Raw genomic sequence first — 25216 nt, 5'->3', positions numbered from 1 at the left:
AACTTTGGTCATGACTCATAGAATGGAGCAGAAGTTGCGTGTGTCTCAAAACAGTATTGAAAGAAGTGTGCTTGAAATAGCAAAACGAGACAGGCAAACAAGACTAATTGTTTGTTTCACAGACTGAATGACATCGGTGACCTGTGTCATGGTGCAGGGGCTATTTTAACGTGCCTCACTGTCACGTTCGTGCAATGAGATAAAAGTGTTGATGAAGTAGAGTGCGTTTCAAAAATAAAAAATTGACATTTTTACCTGAATGTGACCGTAAGAAAGGCTCTACCATTGTCTACTATTAAAGCATACCTACACGGATTGTTAATTGTCACTGTACGAATATTTTATCTCGGCACGTACGTGACAGTGAGACACGTTAAAATAGCCCCTGAACTGGTGATAAACATAATACTGGTGTAAGTTAACACGTGTGCCTGATGCCAACTTTCGGAGGATCGCGTTAAGACAAAAATCTAACCTAGTGCTTAACAGAATTATTCATGATTTGCCCAAAACATCTCTGTATCCGATATATTGTTCCCTAGTCATTTAGTATTCGAAATATATTGTTGTACAGGAAATGCACACAAATAATAATTCATTAGGAATCTCAAACTTCAGGAAGGAGGAACTTAAGATCATTTCAAGTAGACTCTTATGAATATAACGTACTTGACGTTTTTGACTCGTATAGTAAAGAATTACATACTATTACCATGCTGGTTTATTGACAAGATCCGTTGACCATTTATTCACTATGGTTGTTTGATGACATGTAAAACTGCATTCATTTTAAGCAAAGTTGAAACAATGGCGCCATTGCAACTATACACAGGGTGAACACTTTTATATATATATATATATATATATATATATATATATATATATATATATATATATATATATATGTATACATATACATATATATATATATAATGGCTTGTATATCTTAACAATTATTAACATATAGTTATTTTCAAACTACATTTGATCATGAACTGCAAGGAGTAACTCATCAGAGATGCCAGTCAGTTTCACTCAAAAAACCTGAAAAACCTGATAAAGCATGTGAATGCAGGCCAAAAATCCTCAAAACGGGCTGAAAATAAATAAAAATGCGGGAATTTGAACTCACAAAAAACCTGAATTCAGGTTAAAACCTGAAAACTGGCATCTCTGCTCATATTATTGGGCTAAATTAAATTTGAAATATATATTAATAGCGCCCTCAATTTAAACACAAATATACAGTTTATAGAATAAGAATTACGACAAAAAGGCGGGAAAAGATGAAAATTTTGAGAAAGAAAAGAAACTCTAGGTTAAAAAAAAATAGCTAAAAATATACGTATATATTAGTGTGATAGCTGTCGGTATTGTTAAAAGGGCATTTCGTGATCCACAGCATCAGCCCCCCACTTTTCTCAAAAAAAGTTGAGATTTTTATATCAATGGAAACCTCTGGCTACATAATGTTTATGTACAAATTATTTCTTGCAGATTAATTCGTTTGGCAAAGATATCGTGAAATTTTAATTTCGTTCTGGTGCACCAGAACGAAATTACAACACATTGTCTATGGAGCAGTGTAATACACATAATCATGCATAACTCACAAACGCAAAATCGGAATCAACTGAAATTTTGGGAATAAGCTTTTTTCGTGGATATCTACTGAAATATCAGGCGGCATAGGACACGCAACACGGACGTACGAGGCTGGCGAAGATACAGGGCTGACAGCCCCATTCACAATACACGGTTAGCGATTATAAATGGAAAATTAACATACTTGCAGTGGGGTACTTTGCAGAACCCCAACGGTTTTAGAGTAAGATAATTTTGCTTTGACACCACATAACAAATTTAGAATTGTTTGTGAAGATTTCATGATTATGTGTTAATCCAATGGCGACGTCAAAATAGCGATATCGCATCCACCATCATCTGTGAAATATGCCATCAAAAGAGGAAACTAGGATCACGAAATACTCCTTTAAGTTCTAGAATTGAAAATTCTGTTATGTTTTGCTAGAAATATTAATAATTTATAATTATGTAATATAATAATTATAATGTAATAATTTTCAAACTACTTTTTATCATGAACTGAAAGGAGTAACTCATATTATTGGGCTAAATTAAATTTGAAATATATCTAAATAGCGCCCTCAATTTCAACACAAATATACAGTTTATAGAATAAGAATTAAGACAAAAATGGTGGGAAAAGATGAAAATTTTGAGAACGAAAAGAAACTCTGTTTGGTGTATTATTGATAATTATATTAAAGAACAACATTTATTTTCATTTTAGACTTTTTATAGTCTATATTTTCTTCATTTCAGCTTAATTTAGCAGTTGTCATGGTTGTGTGCAAATTCCTATTACTATTAGATACGTTGTAATAAAACATGATTTTAAACATTTGTATATTACTTTTCTCTGAGGGCTTGCAGCAAAATTGATATTTTATCTTCCTTGGTATGGGTTTGTGGCTAGTAGTCAGGTAATGATGATGATATGATGATGATGATGATGACGACGACGACGACGACGACGATGATAATGATGACGATGTCGACGATGATGATGATGATGATGATGATGATGATGATGAACAAATCAAATCAAATCAAAGATGATAATGATGACGATGACGATGATGCTGCTGCTGCTGATGATGATGATGATGATGATTAATACACAAACGAAAAAGAGGAACAAACATGCCTAGCATCTGTAGCATGTAATTCTATTTTTAACATGGAAAAATTTGACCTCTTATCTACTCGCAAACTGAGATTATGCATATCTTATCTCTTCAATAAACATTGTAAAAGTCGATTTGGCCTTGGCACGGGCCCTTGCTGTAAATATGTCACATGTTGTTCGGATTATAAAGACACAGTTTGTTGACCCTATAATGTTTGTGCACTCATAAATTGACCTCTGAGTGTATTGGGTATAAATGCATGTCCTTCTATAACAACAGGTTAACTTTCTTGTTGAATGGAGGCCTCGAGGTCACTGAACTGTGTATTTGGAGATGATGTATTTTTTGGGTCATAGCACACGTGTTAAGCAAAAACATATACTGTGACTGATACCATATAGAAACGTGCTCTTTGTTTAAACATTGCAAGTAACATGAGTGGCAAACATTAATGTTTCATATTGCTTGCACCCCCCAAAGCAATGTTGGAGCCAATACTAGACCAATTGTCCGTTCCTGTCTCAGTATCAAAACAACATTGACTGGTGGGTGCGGAGGGGGGAGAATTTCATACTAAATTAACTCCCTCATCACTGCCATCATCGTCACCATCACGACTCTAATAATCATCTGACATCAGTTGTATTATCCATCATCATCATCATCATCATCATCATCATCATCATCATCATCATCATCATCATCATCATCGTCATCGTCATCATTATCATCATCATCGTCGTCGTCGTCGTCATCATCATCATATCATCATCATTACCTGACTACTAGCCACAAACCCATACCAAGGAAAATAAAATATCAATTTTGCTGCAAGCCCTCAGAGAAAAGTAATATACAAATGTTTAAAATCATGTTTTATTACAACGTATCTAATAGTAATAGGAATTTGCACACAACCATGACAACTGCTAAATTAAGCTGAAATGAAGAAAATATAGACTATAAAAAGTCTAAAATGAAAATAAATGTTGTTAAAGGCGTATTTCGTGATCTTAGCATCATCTTTTTATGACATTTGTCAGTAGATATCCACGAAAAAAGTTTATTCCCAAAATTTCAGTTGATTCCGATTTTGCGTTTGCGAGTTATGCATGATTTATGTGTATTACACTGTTCCATAGACAATGTGTTGTAATTTCGTTCTGGTATACCAGAACGAAATACAAATTTCACGATATCTTTGCTAAGCGAATTCTTCTACAAGAAATATTTTGTACATAAACATGTAGCCAGAGGTTTCCACTGATATAAAAATCTCAACTTTTTTGGAGAAAAGTGGGGGAGATGATGCTGTGGATCACGAAATGCCCTTTTACCTTTTTCGAAATAAAGTAAACAGTTTGAAAAATGCCACTAGATTAAAAAGTGTGAGGTATCTTAGCTGAATCAACATCTTGTCCTCCCACAACTGTACAATCACTGACCTGTGCAATAATTATGAGACCCCAAGGAGGGTAAAATTTCCAAACGGCTCGCCAAAATCACTTCCCCCTCCCTCGGCCGGCCAAAAATCGCTTCCCCCCCTCTCTGCCCACCAAAAATCTTTGCCCCACCCCTGCACATGCCAAAATGTGCATATTTAATTTCCGTACGGTTTTACTAATTGCTTGCCCCCTTTCGCTCGCCAAAAATTCCTCCCCCCAATTTTACCCTCCCCAGGGCTCATAATTATTGCACAGCCCCTAATAGGGGCTTGGGGGTTAGTTTTGTGAGCCAAGTAAAATTGCAGTTGCGCAAAGTCAAAAAATAAAAGCAACATCTTCCATATAGCCACCCTAGCATAGCCACCATTCCTCTGTAAGCTGATTTCAGCTCTCCTCAACATGGCATTCACACCATGTCCTATGAGAGCGAGAGGTCTGTCCAGCCTGAGGTCAACTTGTGCAATTATGTGTCTCTGGAGTTCATCAAAGTCTGCAGGACTTTTGATTCTAGATCGCCTCACATGAAGAAATCAGAGGTGTAAAATCAGGAGATCCCACGGGCCATTCCACTTGCTGATTCAAAGCAATCACACGATTGCCAAACAATTCAAAACTGCAAGGCATTTTGTCACTTACTGTAAAGAAAGTGGTGAATATGTCAGTAGTGATTTTCATGTTATATTTATTGACTTTGTGTTACTGCATTTTTACACGGCTCGTAACCATAGCCACAACGTCCTTATTAATGGTCACATGTCAGCGATCTTACAGTAATGTGGGGAGACAAGATGTTGATTCAGTTATTAACTAAAGCATTTTGACCCAATAAATACCTCATACTTTTTAATCTAGTGGCATTTTCAAACTGTTAACATTATTTTGATACGTACTGTATAAGGGATGCATTGTCTCTCAGGCTCTTGTCTCAGATGCATCATCTCCATTATGTTTTGTTTGTTTGATATTATTTGATGCAATAACATTCAGTTCTCCCCCAGTACTATCCTGGTAAGTGGGATTACTTGACATTTCTGCATTGTTTTGCCGCAAGCAAAGTTGTCATTAACTTGGATGACCGTTGATGCTATGAGCAAAACTAGTCACTAAAACAATGATTAGTTTCAAACCAGAGAGATCATTGCCACAGGACCCTGTCAGTTCATTTATAAACCTTGCAGCTCCGCCATCCTGGTGGACATGGTTGACATGTACTGCTTACTATATCATGTGTAAGCCTTTGTGGAAGTGAGGTTGGGTATATACCCTGGTAAAATATGACTTAATAAATAAATAAATAAATAAATATGCCAAAAGTCGATTCTGGACAGGAGCGCATGTGAAGTGCCACTTGTACCTAAAACCTGTAAGAATAGCGAAGAAGTACAGGAACATAGAGGTAGCATGCTGGGTTAAGTAGAGTAGAGAGGATGCAGACAAGAAAGGGATAAGGTAGGAGAGCAAAGAGGAGGTTGAGGTTGCACATCCTGATAGCGCCTATGCTACTGATGGATTATGGATGTAATATTTGGGTCCAATTTGATCCATTTGTGATTAACAAGTCCTGTCTTTGTCCAAAATCATGCAACATTTTTGTTTACAGAAACCACTTGTGCAGTAAAACTGAAGCATTAAATATAAACCCTCTACTAAATGTAATGTTTCAGTTTGTTACAGATACATTGCAGATAAATACTGACAAACATGCTACAATTGCTCAGCTGAAGTGAAATCCGTGCCTTCCATGGCATATAAAACTTATATAGGCCAGGGTTAGATTGAGTACTGTGCAACAATGTGGGATTCATTATCAGGACTAAAAACTTCAGTTAGAAAAAGTTCGACTCAACTTGAATGGGAGCCTTTGGAATACCACAGGGCAGCCCAGAGGATAAAACTCCTTTACAAGTCTGTCAACAAGTTAGTTACCATCGACCCCAGTCATTACCAATCCAAAGTTCATGGGGATGGAGTCACCACAAAAAAAGCTTCTATTGCCTTTATCAAAAGACTGTTACAAATATTTATTATTTCCAAGAACATTTGTTAAATAGACCAACAAATTCCAAGTGTTTCAGTTTATCACATATGAAGAGCTTATTTCCAAACCGTGTTAAGTCCACTATCCCATGTTTCTGATTTCCCTGTGCGATATTGCAATGTGTTGTGATGCTAGGTATTGCAATTTCAGTTGGATGCACCATTACAAAGCAACAGTGGATGGATGCACAGTAACAATACTGTGTGAGGCTTTTGTTTCCCAAATAAGAACAATAGTCTGCATATTGTTATGCAGCATTGTTATGGTAAATAATAGCTTGTTGATGTTACAACTCATTGTTGCTAATGTCAAACTTGTCGAAGTAATTGTGATTGTATGTCACAAGTAAATGAGACACATGGGTTTGTGGACTTCACGGTTTGGAAATAAGCTCTTCATATAAATACTTAATTACCAATGTTAGATAAATATTGGTTTGTCTACTACCATGGACCAAACAAGTGTGAGTCATTGTATTACAAAGAAACAACAACAGCAAACAATGTATACAAAACTTTCAAATTTATTATCTTGTCAGTTGTCCTATGAAATATTCATTTAATTGATGACAGATTTCACATGAAAAATTCAGAGTTTGAGCAGGTACCCTGTCAACATTGGTAGCTGCCTAATGCCAGTATGGATTACCCTTAAAGACTAGGCTAGCAATAAGAAAGCCAGAAATTTGTTGCCTCCAATCTTATCAATCAAAGTCCCCACTGCCCGTGAATGGTTAGTATCACATAACTAGGTAAAGCAGTCTCATTACCACTTTTATACACTACACATCAGAGGCTATACATCTCATTGCCACTTTATATATGCTACACATCAGAGGCGTTGCCCTTAAAAGCCGATACTACCCTATCACAGGCAATGCCGGAATTTGATTGACCATAATCGTCAACTTTTTTTTTAAATTCTGACCTTTATCATAATATTGTTTTACCTTCACAAACTTGGAAAAGTTCAAAAAGACCACCCATAGCATGAAAGTCAACTTTGCAGACTTTCTGTCTACATGCAATATAAATGGCAGCCACCAGACTTGAGTGTCGGAATCAATGAATGTTGTCATGTGAACAAATCTGATGTTATCGACTGATAGACTTGCAATGGTTTGCTAGAACCAAATTCCCAGTACTATGGGAACAAACCGAAAGTTCAATGATGTCCTTAAGCGTAAATGCTTTCTTCAAGAGGGTCACCCATTCCCTGAAAAGTAATTGTTAAATGTTGAAAATTCCAACCCAAAAGATCATCTTTGAGTGATATTTTAACTTGTTTTTTAAAAACTTAATCAGACTCTTTAACCCCTCTCCCTAAGAAAAAGACTTTTGTTCAGAGGACATCATTGAACTTGTGGCTTGATCCCTAACATTAAAGCAATACCGACAGATTTGCTCAAGAGGCGACGTTTAATTTTGTTCAAAAAATCTTAAACTGTTCCTATTAAGGCGAGTAGGATAGCAGGGGCCATATTTATGATATTTTTACAGTTATAGCTATTTAAATACACTGATTTTAAAGGAAGCCAACAATCACATTTGTAATTCGATAGATCTTGCGGTTCTTGATTTAAGGCCAACAATATTTCAAAACAAAAGTTTTTCTCATTTTCTCCCTGCCAAGTAAAATCATGCACATGGGGCATAAATAACACCCCCTTATATCAAGCTTTGGGAACTCCTTTATAGAACCCATACAATTTCTTGTGTGTGTCAGCTATATTTGTTTCAATATTTGAGTGCATATACTCTTAGGTCATACCCCCTCAGACCCACCTTATGTTCCTAAATTCCATAGAATTGCAAAAGAATGAAGCAATGATAAGTTCTCAAAGAACCACTTCCTCTTTCTGATGAGTTTTATGGATGTTTCAACTTTCAATTTTTCCTTATGATTATTATGTTTGTGGTTACAGGTTAAAATGTATATTACTTGTCAGAGACATTAGACAAATCAGTGCATGTCTAATGCATAAGCCCTGTTGATACAGTGCCTAGGGCAAGTGTATAATGAGACAATTATCAACAGTAAGTAATATGCAGCTCCTAACATAATTAATAGATAAATGAAAATGTTCAATTTAATTCATAAAAGGTTTGCCAAAGGGTCTGAATATGAGCTGGGTCCAACTAAATTACAGCGCTTTGAACACTGCGTGATCAGTGGTAAGGTGCTATATAAATACCGAAATTTATTTGTATTTATTTATTTTGGCTTCTTGGCTAGATACGGTTCTGTATACAAATCCCGGGGAGGTACTCAGAACAAATGACCATACCAGGACGTGCCGCAAACATGGTAGCATTTTCGGACTTTTGGTATATCAATGACTCTTTTTTTTCTAGGCCAATTTTGGTATATGGATGTGTCCTTTTTTCAAAATTGTCTCAAGGTTTTCGGAAAATAGCCCAATTTACCTCAATCTAGTCAAAAATTTTGAAATTTTGCCCAAACTTGGGGGAACATTTGTAAAAATTACGATCATTTGGGTTAAATTTGGAAGAAGATTTTGACTTTTGGTATATCAATGTGTCAAAATGTCAACCCCTACCAAAACCAAACTTGAGTTACTCCCGAATACAAATGTTCAAATGCATCTAACCCAAGCAAACTTAATCAAGCTGTTCAAACCAATATACCACTCTGCTAATTTTTGGCCTTTAAAATAAAAATTTTACAAAAATATAATATTTCCAACACCTTTTCAGTTAATGATTAAACATCTTGATATTTACTCATAATTTGAAAGTTGATGTATCAGGTCTAATTCAAGGCTTTTACCATGCAGGCTATGTAAATTGTATGATATAATAAGAAACTAGTTCAATCCTCATTACACAGTCTTTGGGAAACTTCTTTTGGATATCTCTGCATAATGACATAGTCTTATAATATATCTTCATGTCTTAGGTAACCTTTTGTTTTAGCTTTTCATCATGATTTAGAGTCATAAGCTTTTCATCATGATTTAGAGTCATAATATTCTTTAAGTCTTCTGCTAACTTCTTCTTTGCCCAATAATTCCATCATTTCAGCAACTCCTGGTCCTTGCTGTAAACAAAAATAAAATCATTAATTTAAATTCTAATATCATGGCAAAACTGTTTTTAGTGAAAAAAAAAAGGACTTTTTAAAGTGTAATGCTATTTGCAATGTATCATATAGGGTGCATAGGATCCAAAAATTTGTATCATCAGTATTTTTCAGTCCTTTTCAAAATTCCTACGGTAGACACTCAAATTAAATACATTGTTCACATGCATAACCAAAAACCAATTATAAAAAATATATTAACATATTTTTTCTGGGAATGTGTCAACCACCCTGTGCAAACGTGCAATCATTCCACTATTGATTCTATTACACACTTTAAAAACAAAAATGCAGAAATAAAGATTTAGTTTGGAAGATGATAATTCACTGCCAATATTCTGCAAGAAACAGACTGAGTGTGTTCTGTACCGGAGTTCCACTAAAATTAGATTGTCTTTATTGGATTGTTTTAAGTTTAGCATTTTGAAATTTTGTGTTAAAACTTTTTACTGTGTATACCCTGTAACAACATCCTCAATATGCATTAAAAACCAAAAGAATAAACCGTAAGAAGTTTAAGACATCCTTTTTACCAAATGATGGCTTTGGCAAAAAAATTTGTTGTATTGGAGTAACCGCCCTACCCTAAAATTGGACCTGACCCTAGACTTAAAAACACTATGAGGTGCTCCTCTTCAAAAAGGAATACAACTAATATGGAAAATTGCAATTGCAGACACAGAGGTACAAAATAAAGCACTTTTCAGAGTTGGCAAAAACTGTTTACAAAAAAAGTATATTCAATATGGTACAGGAAGTGGAAAAGGAAAAAAATCTACCCGTCTACCTATTTTGCGATGGCTCGTTAACTCCAATACAACATTTTTTTGCCTTAGTATGACATAGGCATGACTGTTTATTCTTACCTTCAGTCCACTCAGAGCCATACGTAGTAACTTCATGTAGCTTCCCATAGCTTCTGTTGGAAATGAGCTTTTATGGATGGATTTCAGGTTTTCAACAAGTTGACCTTTGCTAAATGAATCACTTGGGGTATCGGCCATTGCTTGGTGTACACATGAGAGAATGTTATCTATAAAATATAATCAAGGCATTCAAGATATTTTTTCAATATGTAATCATGTCGCTATATTTAAATTAGGGCTGCAATGTTTTCCAGTGTTTACTGTATTTCCATTTTTTTAGCAAGCTGAAATGCTGGTTGTTTTTGGTATCAAACCTGAACCCTTCCCTAACCTCCCAACCCTCCCAAATCCCCACCAATCAATGTTGAGATAAGTACTTTATAGATTACTATAAACTGCTCAAAACCTGATCTTGTTATGACAATTTGATTGATATGGTCGTGTGCAGAATCTTGTTATTTCCAATTTGATACCAAATTTGCTACCAAACACTCAAAAGTGACAAAGATTGATGTCAGTTTATGGCATTTGGCGCATTTTCAAAAGTTGCAAATCAAAACTATGCACGGCGTACATTGCCACGGGGTTCAAATTGCTTAGCGTGGCAATGGGGTCAAGCTGTCGACTATCCCAAGTGCGCGCTTCGTTCAATTGTTAATTTGAAACGCGTGGACTGCTACGGTGCTTTACTGATGAATACTAGGGCACAATGCGATCGATATGACCTAGCGGTTGTTTCGGGCTATGTCAATGATCGCTCTATGCCATTCACCTCTACAGATCCGCGTGGTCCGTTTTTAATTTGCAACTTTTGAAGATGCACCAAATTTCATATACTAGTATCAATCTCTCTGAATTTAGAGTGTTTGGGAACAAATTTGGTATCAAATTGGAGCTAACACGATTCTGCACACGATCGGATCAATTAAATTGTCATAACAAGATTAGGTTTTGGTGTAGTACAGGTTACATGACTGCAGACTTTCTTTATTTGAGCAGTTTAGATTACACTGCAGTATTCAACATTGATTGAGGGAATGGGGGCTCATTTACATTACCCTATTCAAAGTGTTCTAACATTTTGAGCACATGGTGATTTGTTTTCTTTGGATGATTCTCATTCAGATTTTCATTAGTGTATTGATAATGTTAAGATTTTTTACTTACGAATTTGCTTCTTTTCTCTCTTAAAATCAAATTAGCAATGTTGTAATTGTTATAATATTTTGTAGGTTGTATTGTGCCCATGGCCCCAAGGAAGAAAAACATCTGCTTGACTTGAGTTTCCGTGATGAAATAAAGTTGAATTTAATTGAAATGAATTGAGTTGCACATGCACAAATACACACACACATTCATTGCTTGTTTTGTAAATTAGATCCAATACTGACCTGCTTGAGGTGATATTTCCAATAGTGTTTCTACAGTTACATTTGGTTGTCTCCACAGGAAATCAAATTCCTCACATGTCAAATCTCTTATCCTATTTATACGATGCTGGAAGAAAAATATGAAATAAGGTAAGAATAGTGATTTTGGCGAGATGGTAACAAATGGAGTACTGTAATTGTAATATTTCAGATGATTACAACACACAATTTTTAAAATTTTGCAGTATCATGAAATTAAAATTTCAAAATTACCATTCATTGTAGTGGAAATACAAGTATTAAACATTCTGTTTACTCATTGAAATTGTTTATGCATCGCTAGTAATGGAGGATGATCCAATTTCATCACTTGCCCTACTCCCCCTGGTTGAATGACCTAGACCTCCCCCCCACCTATACAGTTTCACACTGGAATTTCAATCACCAAAATGTAGGTTAACCCATTCATTGTTAACATACATTTTGGCTTACGAAAATTCAAACTAAACATCTTTCAGCTATTTGATTTCATAAAATTTTATAGGGTTAATGAGGAAAAAACTTGGCTTTTCACTAATACCAAATCTCAAATTTGATAGAGAAAAATTAGGGATAAAGTTGTTGATATGACCATCCTCCTTTAACAAAGCATATACCGTAAACGTTCGCCTAATGGCGCTTTTGGATTCTTAGAAATGTGAGAGCGCCATCCTTGTAAAATCTCGACAGCATTAAGGATATGTGTATGTTAAATTGAGCAACCTGGACATAATGCCGCAGAAAAAAATATTGTGACATGACCCAATACTTTAGGTCACTAGGTTAGTTGCTAGAGCAGCAAATGTTTTGGGGTTTCTTCAGGTATTCTTTCTCAAAGTGCCATTGGACTTAATTTATAAATCGATTCACACGTTATACCTAACTCATTTTGGTAAATCTTTTATAACATTGTAATTTCTTCATATTTTTTTAATATTCTTCAGTTCAAAATTACACCCTTCTATTGTCTGACCCGTTAGCTCAGTCGGTAGAGGGTGCGCCTTGAATGGCGAATGGTACTTGTTCGAATCTTGATTTCTGCCCCCACTTTTATGTGAAGAACGGTCAAGAAATGTTTTTGGATTTTGTCCCCATTTTACGAACGAATATTGTGATTTTTTTTTTCATTTATTTTAATTTTCTTATTTTTTGGAGATAAATAGGCACTGCTGAACAAACGGCAACAAAACCTCTAACAAAATTTGCTCCACCTGCTACCTATCAATGCGTGATATATTCCACTACATTTAACATTTAATGACCTTTGAAAAATAGAACGGCCTCAATGTTTCAAATTGTGTAACTACATTACTTTATTCATTATAAATGATAAGCTATTTTTTCTTTTCTTAAAAGGATCGAACCCAAGTAGATCAGACCATTGATCATATAACTATCAGACCACGAAGTAGTTACGTAACTCCGTGATGGTATCGGAACCAAGCACTGTTTGTATGGCGATCATTACGATCACGCTATTTTGGTGTGCCTTTTTTGTGTACTGATTGTTTCGATCGTGGTTCATTACTTAAGCGCGTGATCCCGTTGACATAGTAACATTACGTAACTTCGATACTGGGCTTTGATAGTGAATAGTTGTTGAGTGCACATAATATGGAATGCCATTGGGGTATTGTGTGCCTTCCAAAGCGCCTTATAACATGTTCTCATTGTGTTGTGGAATCCTAGCCAGTATTCAATGATAGCTATAGAGGCCTTATGCGTTTATCGATTGGCTCCAAACAAAGGATTTGAACGGTTTCTTCCCGTAATCATGGCGCAGTGCAGTCCATTCAATCAAATGTTGTCATCAACCTATTTGATCGTAGTGCATTTTGTTATGTGTGTGAGACGAACTGTCGCGGTAGATGCAATCATGCTTTTGTTGAATGCATTTGAGTAGTCCGCCATATTTACGGGATGATACGTCATATGCACAGCTTCTATTCAGTTGTATTGGTCTTGTATGATTTTGTTCATTCACTCATTCAAATTTTATTTATATCATTTGAAGACTGAGCCTATTATGATACATCCTCCGTGGAACAGTTTCAAACAAATATAGCTAGGGATTATTGGGGCAGAGGTTATCTTTTGAATCCTCTTAGAGGGCTATCATTTTTTTCGGAAGGGGGTCTCAAATTTACAAAAAGTATGCGTCAATAAAATTGCGCACCCTTAATTCGGCAACATAAATTTTATGATCCCAAACCCCAAAATTGTATTGAAATCAGTCTTTTTGAATAAAATAACACACTTTCTGTGGTCATCGTGTGACTCCCTACATTTTGGTCATAAAACATTGTATGACCGCCTCCTATTATTCTTTCCAAGACTTTATGACCCCGTATATCTGGGTCCCCCCTTTCGAATAAAATGATATACCTCTTATGACCACTGATGCATAGGCAAGGACACTCGCGCAAATTGAAAGACTTGTCGTACGCGACAGTTCGTCTCACACACATAACAAATGCCTATACAATCAAATAGGTTCATTACAACATTTGATTGAATGGATTGAGTTACTCTAAAATGAAACGATAAAAACAAAGAATCATGAAAAAAGACGCATACAAGATAAAATAATAATAAAATTATATAAACAATGTTAAAGATAAAATCAAGGTATAGAGAATAAAATTTCCTCAAATCAGAAAAAACAAACATTGACAGACATCATAATCTGTCAGAAATTACTGCATGAGATTCGAACCATCAATCTTCTCCACAAGTTCTCTTTATCCTAGCACTATAGTCTGATGCTCTGCTCACTGGGCCACAACGTATCAGGTGAATGATTACCGCATTATCATGAATAAGTTTGTTCGATCTTGTTCATAATTGTATGTGTCGATAGGTTTCACCCTTTAACTACACATACCCTTAATGATCAGTGATAATAGTCGGCTTTTACAGGGATGGCGCTCTCTCATTTCCATGAGCTCCATATAGCGCCATTAGGCGAACGTTTACGGTACTGCATTTGACTTGTGAGGTTGTTTTAGCTACCTTGTTTGTCATCAGTATTCTACCTAAGTAGTCATCATCTAAATCTCTAAGCTTCAAAGACTCTCCATACCTGTTAAACAAAAATACTACTATTAATGGGTTGTACACGTCATCAGTAAACACTGAATGGCATTTGGTGATCCTCTGAGGAATAATAATAATAACATATAAAATAATAATAATTACAACTTGTAAAGCAAGGGGAACCTCCTATAAAAAAAAAACCTGTTCATGTTGCATAGAACAAAATACACCTACAACAATCACAATTTTTGTCAAGTTATAGAATAATTCAATTACATGTAAATTTGAACTACAATGTCAATGAAGACAATCAGTGGCGTAGATTTCTTTTTGATATTGGCGTAGATTTCTTTTTTCCATTAGGGGGATGGGGTTGGAAAAAAATTCTTGGAAATATAGTGAATCCAGCACCTTTTGCCGACAGAATAAGTTTATGGTGCAAATTTTGAATTTGCACTTTTGGGGCGGCTAAAATGGGCAAATATGAGGTTAATTTGGTCAGAAACCCATATTCAGGCATCAACATTGGGGGATGATTGTATGAACCATCACCCTGGCAAAATATTGGGGAATTTATCCCCAATATCCCCCAGGATCTACACCTATGAAGACAATTGAAGAATGATGGTGCAAGTGTATAATATAAAAACAAGTCAGAATTTATCATCAGATAAGTTTTGAGAGCTTTTCAAGGGTTGGTCTTAACCTTATGGAATTATGGAAACTTTTGGGCTTCATAACTGCTAATTTCCCAAAAAAAAATCTTGAATAAAAACAATTCTATTAATTTTTAAAAACTAGATATAAATATTTAGGACCCCTGTTTTTTATTATTATTATTATTTTGAATTTTGACCAACTTGTATGAACTTTGAGAAATTTTCACCAAAAATGGTTAAAAATGCTTAATTTTGCTCAAAAATCATTAACAAAAAGCCAGATGTTCGCCAAATTTCAAATATTTTTAGTGAAGTTGATCAAAAAAAATGTTTAATTAAAAAAAGGGGTCCTAGATTTTTATATCTAGTTCTCAATGCTGCTCACCACAAGATGATAATGTGGTTTACACAATGTAGATATTCAGCAGTATATAGGTAATAGTGACAGTATTAAATATAAACATAATAGTTATATAAGCCAATAATATATGCTTATAGTAAACACTACAACCTTTACTAAACAGAGTATGAAAAAGAGAAATTTGATACAATTGATTTTAGCAGAAAGTAAGTAAATATTTTTATAGAGTAGGTTTCTTAATTTAATAGATTTAATTTATACCTCTAGTGATTCAAGGTTTATTTAGGAATATCAATTTGATATAATTGCTGATAGCAGAAGTACATATCGTTATAGAGTAGGTTTCTTGTTTTAATAGATTTAATTATACCTCTAATGATCCAAGGTTTACTTAGGAATATTAACTGTGTCCTTATTTAATTGATATTTATATTGTATAGGCTGCTGAATTTATAAATAAAATTATTGTATAGATCATATGCTGAATTTACTCTAAGGACACTCTTGCTAGTGTGTGGTGTTCACATGCTGCAAATGGCTATTCCAGATGAAATCCACACACCCCTATGGAAGACTTGACCTTAATCTTTTGCACAGGGGTGAATGGGTGATTCCATTTGAAATCTACACCCCCTGTGTGGTAGATTAAGGTCATGTCTTCCATATGGGGTGTATGAATTTCAACTGAAATAGCCCAATGGTTATATGATTGCATTCCCTAATGGTGTAGTATGTAACTATAATTATTAGATTTTAATTAAGTAAGATATGAAACACTGAGCAGTGATCTGCAGTGTCATCATAAGGGATTGCTGGAGTGATTCTGTATTAGTAAGAATATTTATAATAGTGAATATGATGATATGAGTATACTATGATCAGCTCGTAATCTTGTGATGATATGAGTCTGCTTGTTAATATATATATATATATGAGTAGATAAAATGAGCCAGAATACAATGTTAATTTCAAATCACTGCAAATAATCTGCTTTCTTCATCCAAATGACTTACAAAAGTGGAAAGATTATCTAAAAAAGGGCATGGGTATCAGTTCTATATATAAAACACTTATAATTTGTGCTACGGATGAAATTAGTATTGTTCAAAATTTAGATTATTATTAATGTATAATGCCACACTCATGCCTGTTTTGTTTTGGCAAACATTGTGAATAAATAGTACCCATAAAAGTGCATATTAAAGTGATGCACAGCATTCACATCATGACAATTTTCACTGATTGCGATTATGGAGAATTTATGATTCAAGGCTAAAGGAAGTCTGTAGGGGAATCAAAATTTCTAATTAAATTATGAGAGTTAATGTGAATTATGCTTGCCTTAAATTTTCTGTCTGTCACCTTATCATTAATGTATCATTGGAGTCGTAATAATTATTTATTACAGTTATCATTAAATTTATTAAGATCAAGGTTTCTATTTACATTAAACATATACTAAAGTTATCATTATCATTTAAATTAAAAGGAGTACTACCAAGTGTTTGAAGTGTATGACAGTTAATTACATTATAATTATAAAATTGATTATTTTCATGGTTGAATTCATTATTGTCATATACACCATGAATTTATAACTAACTCAATTTGGCCTAAATACATGTAATAAAGTTCTTTTCTAGGGGTAAAAACTATGTCTTCAGTCTCCTTTACCTGGCTGGTAACTGATGTAACACTTCATGTCTTACATCTGCTATAAGATGCTCTCTGCCATTACTGGTTTCCAATAGCTGTAATATATGCCCTCTATTGACCTGGTCTAACAATTCCATTTCTAGCACTGCTGATTGTCTTCTAACTTCATTGATATCAAACTGCAAGGTTGTGATAGAATTTGGAGTAAAAACATTGATACCAAATGACAAACATCAAACATTTATGGTAAGATCAAGAACATGAAGTAAGATATGAAACTTAGTGATATAGATGGAAACCAAGTTTTGTGTTCCAATACTATACAATTTTTCACAGTGATGTGGCAGTAACAATAACATTTTAAGGCAGCTGTTTCACGCGCACACATGTGGCCTGTTTAAGTTTGTGTACTCAAGTGCTTTGGGTAAAAAATGGTATAACACTTCCTCCTCTGTTGCTAGAGAAGTCCAATAGCATTATTATATTGATGATGCATCACCTGGTACACAAGGCCTCTAGGGTACTCAAGTTTGCTTTGGGTAAGAGTGTGCCGCTGAGAATTTGAAAGTGGACCCATCGATGTACCAATTATTCATGAAATTTGTGACCCATTGATATACGGTACCAAAAGTCACAATGTTTGGCTCAATTTAACACGAATTGTCTGCATTTTTACAACATTTCCCACTTTTCACTACATTGAGGCAAAAAAAGATATATCCACAAACTAAAATTGGCCTAGAAAAGGGCTCATTAATATACCAAAAGACCCCAAATTGTGACCCATGTTTGCGTCACATTCCCATAGGTCAAGTACCTCCCGGGACACAAGGTGAGGTAAAAGCCTAACAAAACCTATATCCATGAAAGAACTTCTAACTCTATGCAATGCATTAAAAAGAAAAAAAATGACTTCAGAAACAAATCAGAAAAAAATTAAATGCTTGCAGAATTTAGTCATTTCACAGAACATTGATAAGAACAAGAGACTAAATCACCTTTTGAATTAATTGCTGTAATGTGTTAATCTCATGACCATCTGGGAATCCCCCACCACAATACGTCAAGAAATTCACCACAGCCTCTGGAAGGTAGCCAGAATTCTACAAAAAAATATATCAGAGTTAAATATTGAAACACATGTATCAACATTTTAAGAAACACTGGTTATACAAAGCAAAGCAAACACAGTATATGCCCGGGGGTCACTCCCATTGTGGCCTGTACACCATCCGCGATAATCAACTTTTGAAAAGCACCCTAAACAAGGATTTAACCCTTGGCTAAAACGACACCCTAAACAGGGATTTCATTCCTAACATCAAATTTCATACCCTAAATTTCATTTCCGCGTATTTAGAAATTGCAATTTTGCTACCCTTTTTCCAATTTTTCATGTTTTTGACACCCTAAACGCGATACGGCAGATCGTGCTTACCCACAAATGACCCTTTTACGCGTTTTCATTATCGCGGATGGTGTACAGGCCACAATGGGAGTGACCCCCGGAGTATATGACACAAAACAAGATCCCATTCCATACCAAGACACAAAAGTGTCCACTTCTGGCCAGTGGTTAGGTCACCATTTGGTCACTTTTAGGCCACATCTATCTTAGAAGACAAGTTGAATCTATTTTGTTGCTTGTTAATAATTATGTGATACCATCTGATCCAATCACATCAAAGTTCCCAGCTTTAATTATCCCTATCGTTGATTATAATACCCCTTCTTACCCTTAGATGGTCCACAAATAGATCTCCTTGTCTTTTGGATAATTTACTACCATCTCTGGGGATCAAAACAAAATAGATGATGAATTATTGATCAAATCAGTGTGACAAAAAATTTAAGTGCAACAAAGGGCAAAAAGGGAACAAGGCAGGATTGATTGACAGCATGGACAGGCAACCAGCGACAATATGTGCCTTTCCCCTTTTTACATTTACATTCATTCATTCATTTACTTTTTCACTCATCAAATAGCAAAAAATCAGAATACATACAAAATCATAATACAAGTGAGAGTGAAGGAATCACAGGAAAGGCCGAGAAGAGGCCTGAAAGTCTGTGATCCCTTAAACATAAACATAAACAATGCGATTTATAAAGCGCCTTTTACAAAAGTAGGGAAAGCGCAAAGAGAGAAAGACAAGAAAGGAAAAAGAGCTAATCAGTGGGAAAGAGGTGGGTTTTAAGGAGATTCTTGAATGTGGTAATATTTTCTTGACCTCGGACAGTGGTGGGCAACTCATTCCAAAGGTGCGGCCCCACTGTTGAAAAGGTGCGATCGCCAGCTTGTTTGTAATAGAATTTAGAATAAAAACATTGATACCAAATGACAAACATCAAACTATTGGTTAATTCATCATACATATGTATGACATGGCAGCAGATTGTCACTTCAATGAAGAAGTAACAGTAACATTGTTTCAACATTGTTTATTTCTGTTATGCTGATTATGTATGTATTGATGATGATGAAAAATAAAATGAATAAAAAAAAATGAATAAAAATATATTTCATGCTGAAAAATTATTGAAGGCTATTGAATGTACAATTCTGTGCTATTTCAATCACCCATTTGTTGTGCTTTCTAAAAGCTATGACAATCACTAATGGCAAAACTTTAAGGTACTCACTTGTTAATAATGAGTGGGAGATGTGCAAAGGTTGGTGGTGTCCAGTTAAATGCTTTGTAAATAGATAGATGTTTGCTGGTAGATCCTAACCATTCCTGTCATAAAAAGATGTCAAAAATGCCATAAAGAGTATTTAGCTAACCTCTTTTATCCATCATGATAGGACTAAGTGCTGGCTGGATAAGTGAAAACATCTTGATAAGTGAATTATGTGTAATTCTTCATTGAATGACCAAAGTGCCAATATCGAACACAAGATTACTCAACATGGGGTAATAATACTGAAAATGGTATTTGAGTCATATACGCAACACAGATGTCATTCTGAATGTGTCAGAGCATGAAATTAAGATGTCAAAACATTAACATGTTTCCTGTGAAATTCACACATCCAGATAACAGAGAGATCCGGTATAAAAATGATTGGACAGTAATACATATAAAAAAATCCCCATAAATGTGATTGTAACACACTCTTGTGGGACCGGGTCTAAGACACAGGTCCTCAAATATTGAACATTCAAATTAACAAGTTCAACAAACTAAAACCATCTAGTGATACTTCTATATACTTACTGTTCCTCGTAAGACATGAGTAATTTGCATAAGGTGATCATCAATTACATTAGCTAGATGGTAAGTAGGCCAACCATCAGATTTTAGTAGCACCTAAAAACAAAAGGAAAATGGAACCAAAGCTGTGACTAAAGTTTCTTCTTTAATGGATTAAATAGTTAATAATCATAATCTTAATGTGTGCCTTCATTAATACTCTTTCCTTAAACTAGATATTCTGATGTAGAGACCATGAGCCTCTTACTCTTTGTACTTTGTTGATTCTTGATTTTTGTTCAACAATTAAAATATAAGAATGTTTTAAGGCAATTGATAATAAAATAGTTGAGCACTAAAATAATAAAAAGTAGCTTTTTGATTACTGAACCACAAAATCTGCAAATCAGATATCATAAAAATTATGCCAAGTGGATTTTAAGAACCACAGAGACATCTCGAGGCTGGACCTGGGATGGACTGTAGAGGAGGCTGAGGCTGGACCTGGGATGGACTGTAGAGGAGGCTGAGGTTGCAGCTATGGATCGTAGGATTTGGAAGCATCTCTTGAGCCAGGTAGCAGGTGCAGAAATGCATGACGCTGACTGGTAGGTAGGTAGGTAGGTAGCCCAAAAAATATATTTCTTACTTAATAATAAATGATTCAATGGCAGCCTGTATAATACTTACTGGATCCCCTTCAACTGCTGCTGTACCAATATTGTGACCAAATACAATGTCATCAAATCCATCTGCATCATCTAACTGAACAAAGAAAGAACACAACATATCATTGTGATCACAGCATTCTGAAGAACAGGGGGGGATCCAGTGGTGTACTGAGTACCTTGTACACATTTGCACAGATAGGACAAGAGCATATTACCCCAGACTATAGTTAAGCCATCAGCTGTAATTTTGGCAACGTAAATATACAAAATGATTAACAATCCCCCATACCAGCATTGTTGTTAGAAGCATGCACTCGCCAGAGCCAAGTATGTTATACTTACACATAATTTATATTGTACAGTAGTTGAAAATACGTATTCAGTAAATACTTTCTACTTCCCCACCCCTATTTTGAATATTGGGAGACTAATGTAAAAATGGTGATGATGTTGTCCAAATCAACATTGCATTAGGGGAGCAAGGATGTTGAGTGTGGCAACAATGCTTTTGAAACCGATGCAGCATCATAACACTTTGTGAAATGCCTTCAAACTTTGTCCCTTATTTCACTTACCTTAAATCGGATAGTGTATGTCATTCCTTTGTGTAATTTCTCTTGCACCTGTTGTGTTGATAAATGCCTACATCTGTTATCATATCTAGGTACTTGACCACTACGTACTGCTTCCTTTCTTATTAACTCTATCCTCTGTGGTGTACAAAAACATCTATAGGCTGTGCCATTCTGTGGATTAATACAAGAAAAATAATTTGTGTCTTCGAGTAGTATCTTGTTTGTAAGTTTTGCATATTGTCAGCCTGCTACGCTAATTGCCTATGTCAATTTTTGTAATTTTGAGAACAAAGTACAAAATATGGTTCAAGCATGCATTTAAACATATTTATTCACCAATCTTTGCACATGAACAAATGATAATGATACAAATGAAAGGGAATAATCCGAAATAATTAGGGTGATTACGTAACTGATGCATGCTTGAACCACATTTTGTTCTTTTTTCTCAACATTACAAAAAATGACTTGGGCAATTAGCGTTGCAGGCTGACGATACACTGCATCTCTTTAACAAATAAATACAGTCTGCAGATAGTGTCTTGTACGATGTGTCAATCACTTCATTCAAACTCGTTTTTGTGCAGAGGAATGTGAAACCATGCTTTTCCTGATATAGAAAAACATGTGTTTTATCATGCAAAGCTTTCTACCACAATAATTTTGATTGATGAGCTTATACTCAAAAGAAAATACTTTTTTCCTCAAGAAAGATTGCCTGTGTTACCAAACACCAAGAAGAAAATTCAAACATAAACTTGAGTTGATTCTTACCTGTAATAATGTTTCTGTGTGGTGCTGATATGTCTGTAGCCTCTCAGACTGTAATAAATTAATGTGAACAAAAGGATCATTAGTTCTTATACAGGGCATAAATTAAAGTCAACCTGGGTCTAAACTACCATCATGATGTCCAATACAATCTCAAACAAAAGGTCTCAGCATAGAGAACTTTGTAATCATGGTAATGGCTGAAAAGCGACTGAAATGAAAAGACTAAACACAGGAAAAATAATATCAGTTCTCTTACCTGTTTATATGGACCAAAATCACCTCCTTTTGTTGGACCTAAAACAATAGAAAAACAATAGAATCTTTTCTAATAATTCAATGTTTCTTTAAGAAATATAGTGATTGTTACACAATGCCTTAAAATGCATCCAAATGTGCAGTTTGGGCATATTTGTGACTTTTACACAAATGCATTCTATTCACTCCTGATAGGAACTCTATAATTAATCTTCTGTTACCTAATGTTATCATTTTATTTATTTATTTCAGAACAACATGTAAGGGACACTATATAGCACCCCAACTTTTGCCTTCCAGTCAGGAGAATTACACTCAGTCAGGTAAGTCTGAAGTTTTTAACATCATTTTCTAAACCCTGAATCCTTCCCTGCATTAAATCTATTGGTCTTTATAGCAACCTTGGCTTGAAGTCTCTTACCCTCATCTGGAGATAACCCAGACCATTCCAACATGTCTTCTATGTTTTTAGTTGCACCCTGTACAAGACGGGACTAATGGGAAAACAAAACAAATAACTTTAATACGAAACATGTAACTGAACCAAAAGTTCATAAATTAGGCTACTTAGAAAAATATACTTGTTATATTGCCCAATTATGTAAAACTCTTTCCATTTTCACATGTTTATTGAGCCAATATAAAGGCTTCTAAGGTCCGCCCCGTAAATCAAAATGTTTTTTACTAAATTATATAACATATTGGTAGCCTATTTTGACATTCCTGCTCCTATTTACAACATCACACTTCATTTCATTTGGTCACAAACTCACAATGGCTAATTATTGCTAAAAGATGCAGTTTTGACAGTTGCACTTTGGTCCATATAACTCTCACAAATCATGCAGAAACAAAAATGTGAATTAGTCAGGCCTGCTGCATTGTTTGAGAGTTAAATGGACTAAAACGCAACTTTCAAAACTGCATCTTTTCTTACATAATAAGCCACTATGAACATTGTAAACTGGACCAGGTGTGTCAAAGAAAATAGGCTACCAGTAACTTTCATCAATTTTTAAGTTTGTAAAAGTCTACTCTTAGAACTTTTGGTAAGCATACATTATATGCCCAGTCATATACCAATCTCAAGCTGTGTAGGTCACACAGATGTATGTCCATAATGATCATCACTGTAAGGTTTGAGGGATGCAGAAATTATCCCAGGAAATAATAACCACAAATGCACTGGTTTTACAAAAAACCTCCAGATGCACATCTACACAATACTTGAAAAACAAATATGTGACGTGATCAAGGGGAATATGTCACATGTCGGCAAGTTTCAATTAGAGGTTTTTTACATCATTTTCTGGCAGTCTACTAATTATAATGCTACATTTTGATGCAAACTTCATCAAAATCAGTCATCTGGTTACCAAGTTATGAGCAATTTATCAATGGCTGAAAACAATATAAAAAACACTGTTTTTGCCAATATCTCAAAAACAATATCAGCGACATCCGACTCATTCCCCTTGATCATGTCATAAATATGTAAAAAGAGACTATTCCAAAGTACGGTACAATGTTATGTCATCTACAAACCTGGTCAGTATCCTCTATTCTCAAGACAAATTTACCATTGTTTGCTTTTGCAAATATGTAGTTGTATAGAGCAGTTCTCAAACCACCCAGATGCATGAAGCCTGTTGGACTTGGTCCAAAACGCACCCGAACATCTTGTAAATACACACAAGACGTAGAGAGAGACCTTAGCTGTACTCTTGCTGGGATTCTTAGATAAGCTGATCTAAGTAGTTTTGTCCACATTTTGGTTGTTACTGTTCCGTCACATCTGAAATCATGATACACATAACTTGAGTTAACAGGTCATTCACATCCACATTACAAGATATAACAAGTTTGCCAAATGGACATAATCCAGTGTAGGCTGAATTGCTACCAGTTGAAGCGACCCCGGAGGTGGGTTAAGGGGGTACTACACCCCTGTGGTAAATTTGTGACTATTTTTGCATTTTTCTCAAAAAATAATAACACACTGGTAACAAATGTTATGTATATTATTGGGGCAAGGAATCCAATTACTACACTGAAATTTTAGTGACTCAATACAAGCGGTTCAGTATATGATCGGAAATGAGGTACATCCTACCGGTACCTTATTTCTCATCATAAATAACGAACCGCTTGTCTTGGGTCACTGAAATTCCAGTGTAGTAATTGGATTCCTTGCCCCAATAATATACATAACTTTTGTTACCACTGTGTTATTAGTTTTTGAGAAAAAGGCAAAAATAGACACAAATTTATCGAGGGGTGTAGTACCCCCTTAAATAAATTGACCAAAACATGCAATCTACAGCTTATGCCTATGAGAAAGCAGAAAATTTGCATATGTTTACTTGTCCCAATGAAGTAAATCTGTGATTGGATCAGCAGGATGATCTCACAATTTTACCAACTAAAAGCATTTCATCCAGTACACCACTGTTTACCACC

General features: G+C 35.1%; 1 protein-coding gene across 1 annotated transcript; it reads right to left on the bottom strand.

Moving 5' to 3' along the window:
* Positions 1–9158: 9158 nt before the first annotated feature.
* On the bottom strand, positions 9159–24551 carry LOC140155229 (nondiscriminating glutamyl-tRNA synthetase EARS2, mitochondrial-like). Its single transcript, XM_072177981.1, has 15 exons — positions 24302–24551; positions 23178–23250; positions 22758–22795; positions 22502–22549; positions 21728–21898; positions 21172–21246; positions 20506–20598; positions 19930–20024; positions 19023–19077; positions 18285–18389; positions 17305–17465; positions 14587–14656; positions 11557–11662; positions 10166–10332; positions 9159–9257 (listed from the first exon to the last, which is right to left on the bottom strand). Exons 1-15 carry the CDS (start codon positions 24524–24526, stop codon positions 9168–9170), a joined length of 1572 nt encoding a protein of 523 aa, XP_072034082.1. The 5' UTR covers positions 24527–24551; the 3' UTR covers positions 9159–9167.
* Positions 24552–25216: the final 665 nt, after the last annotated feature.

This window comes from Amphiura filiformis, chromosome 6 (assembly GCF_039555335.1).
Source record: "Amphiura filiformis chromosome 6, Afil_fr2py, whole genome shotgun sequence".
Lineage (NCBI taxonomy): Eukaryota > Metazoa > Echinodermata > Ophiuroidea > Amphilepidida > Amphiuridae > Amphiura > Amphiura filiformis.
This window is presented reverse-complemented; position numbering and strand designations above follow the sequence as displayed.